General features: G+C 71.8%; 1 protein-coding gene across 1 annotated transcript in view; it reads right to left on the reverse strand.

Annotated features, from left to right (window-relative positions):
* Window positions 1-231: 231 nt before the first annotated feature.
* The window catches only part of GCK (glucokinase), a 36,416-nt gene continuing 35,302 nt past the window's right edge, over window positions 232-1,345 (reverse strand). The window contains exons 9-10 of the mRNA XM_021703713.1: window positions 629-862; window positions 232-376 (exon numbers count right to left, since the gene is read on the reverse strand). Of these exons, the coding sequence (XP_021559388.1) occupies window positions 232-376; window positions 629-862 (379 nt within the window). The remainder of the gene's footprint in view (window positions 377-628; window positions 863-1,345) is intronic.

The following is a 1,345-nucleotide window of genomic DNA, read 5'->3' on the forward strand; positions in this document are numbered from 1 at the left end:
GCCCTGGGCTGTCCCACCAACCTCTGAGAGAAGAGGTCTGCCGAGGGGCCCCAAATCCCCCGCGGGCCTTTCCCCATCTTTCGGGGTGGCAGTGGGGATGGGAGACATCCAGGGTCCTTACAAAGAGAGACCTCTTTCCTGGGTGAGGCTGGGGGCACCTGTGGGGAGCGAGTCCCCTGGGGCCCAGGTCCAGCGAGCCACTGCCGCCTCCTTGCCTGATGTCCTCCGCTGTCACTGGCCCAGCATGCAGGCCTTCTTGCAGGCCACCGCCGAGATCAGGGCCGCGCCCCGGCCGCTGCCCTCCTCTGACTCGATGAAGGTGATCTCGCAGCTGGGCGTCAGCCTGCGCACGCTGGCGTGGAACCTCTCCTTGAAGCTGCGCAGGGGAAGCGGGGCTGCCGTCCCTCCTCCCTGCACTCCCAGACCGCCTCATCCCCGCCCCGCAGCGCGAGGAGGAAGCCCAGGGGGCCCTCCCTCCTCCTCCTCCTCGCTGGGGGCCCAAAGGGGACGAGGGGCTAACCCTTGGGACTTCGGAGAGCTTATTTCCGCTTGCGTTTCCGTCCTCGGACGCGCACCCACGACGGGCCCCTGGGCCCGATGGGGAGAGCGGACGACCACGTGGTCTCACCTGGGGTGCAGCTTGTACACGGAGCCGTCCACGCCCACGGTGATGCGCATCACGTCCTCGCTGCGGCTCTCGCGCATACGGTTAATGACGCCCGCCAGCCCCGCGGCGCACATATGCGCGGCGCGCGTGGACACGCTCTCGCAGGCGCGGCGCACGATGTCGCAGTCGGTGGCCGAGGGCCTCAGCCCCAGGGTGCTCAGGATGTTGTAGATCTGCTTGCGGTCGCCCGAGTCGCTGTGGGGCGGGGGCGGCCGGGGGAGGGAGGACGTCGTTGGAGGGTCGCTCGGCCCCCGGGCCAGCCCGACCCCGACGGCGGCGGCCTCTTCCCCTCCCCCTGCCCACCTCACCCAGACAGAGCGCTTGGGGCTCGGGCTCCGGAGGGGAGCGGGTCCGATTCCGCCAGGGACCAGCAGTTAGCTGGTCATCGCGCCTCTCTCTAAGCCCAGGGTCTCCGCTCTAATGTGGGCGACACCGGCGCGCCAAGGGGCTGTCGCGTGAAGTGAGGCGATGTCCACGGCGGTGGGGAGCCACGGAGGGGACGCGTGGGCTGCGTCAACTGCCAGGCTGCGGGCTCCCCTGCGGGCCACGCGCCGCCCCGGACCCTCGCTCCGGACCCCCGCCCGGGGCCCCGCCCACGCCCCCCGCGTCCGCGCCGCAGACCCCGCCCCGTGCACGGCTCCTCCCCTGAGCACGCCCCCGCCCCGCCCCCCCCCCGCT

This window comes from Neomonachus schauinslandi, chromosome 12, assembly GCF_002201575.2.
Source record: "Neomonachus schauinslandi chromosome 12, ASM220157v2, whole genome shotgun sequence".
Taxonomy (NCBI): domain Eukaryota; kingdom Metazoa; phylum Chordata; class Mammalia; order Carnivora; family Phocidae; genus Neomonachus; species Neomonachus schauinslandi.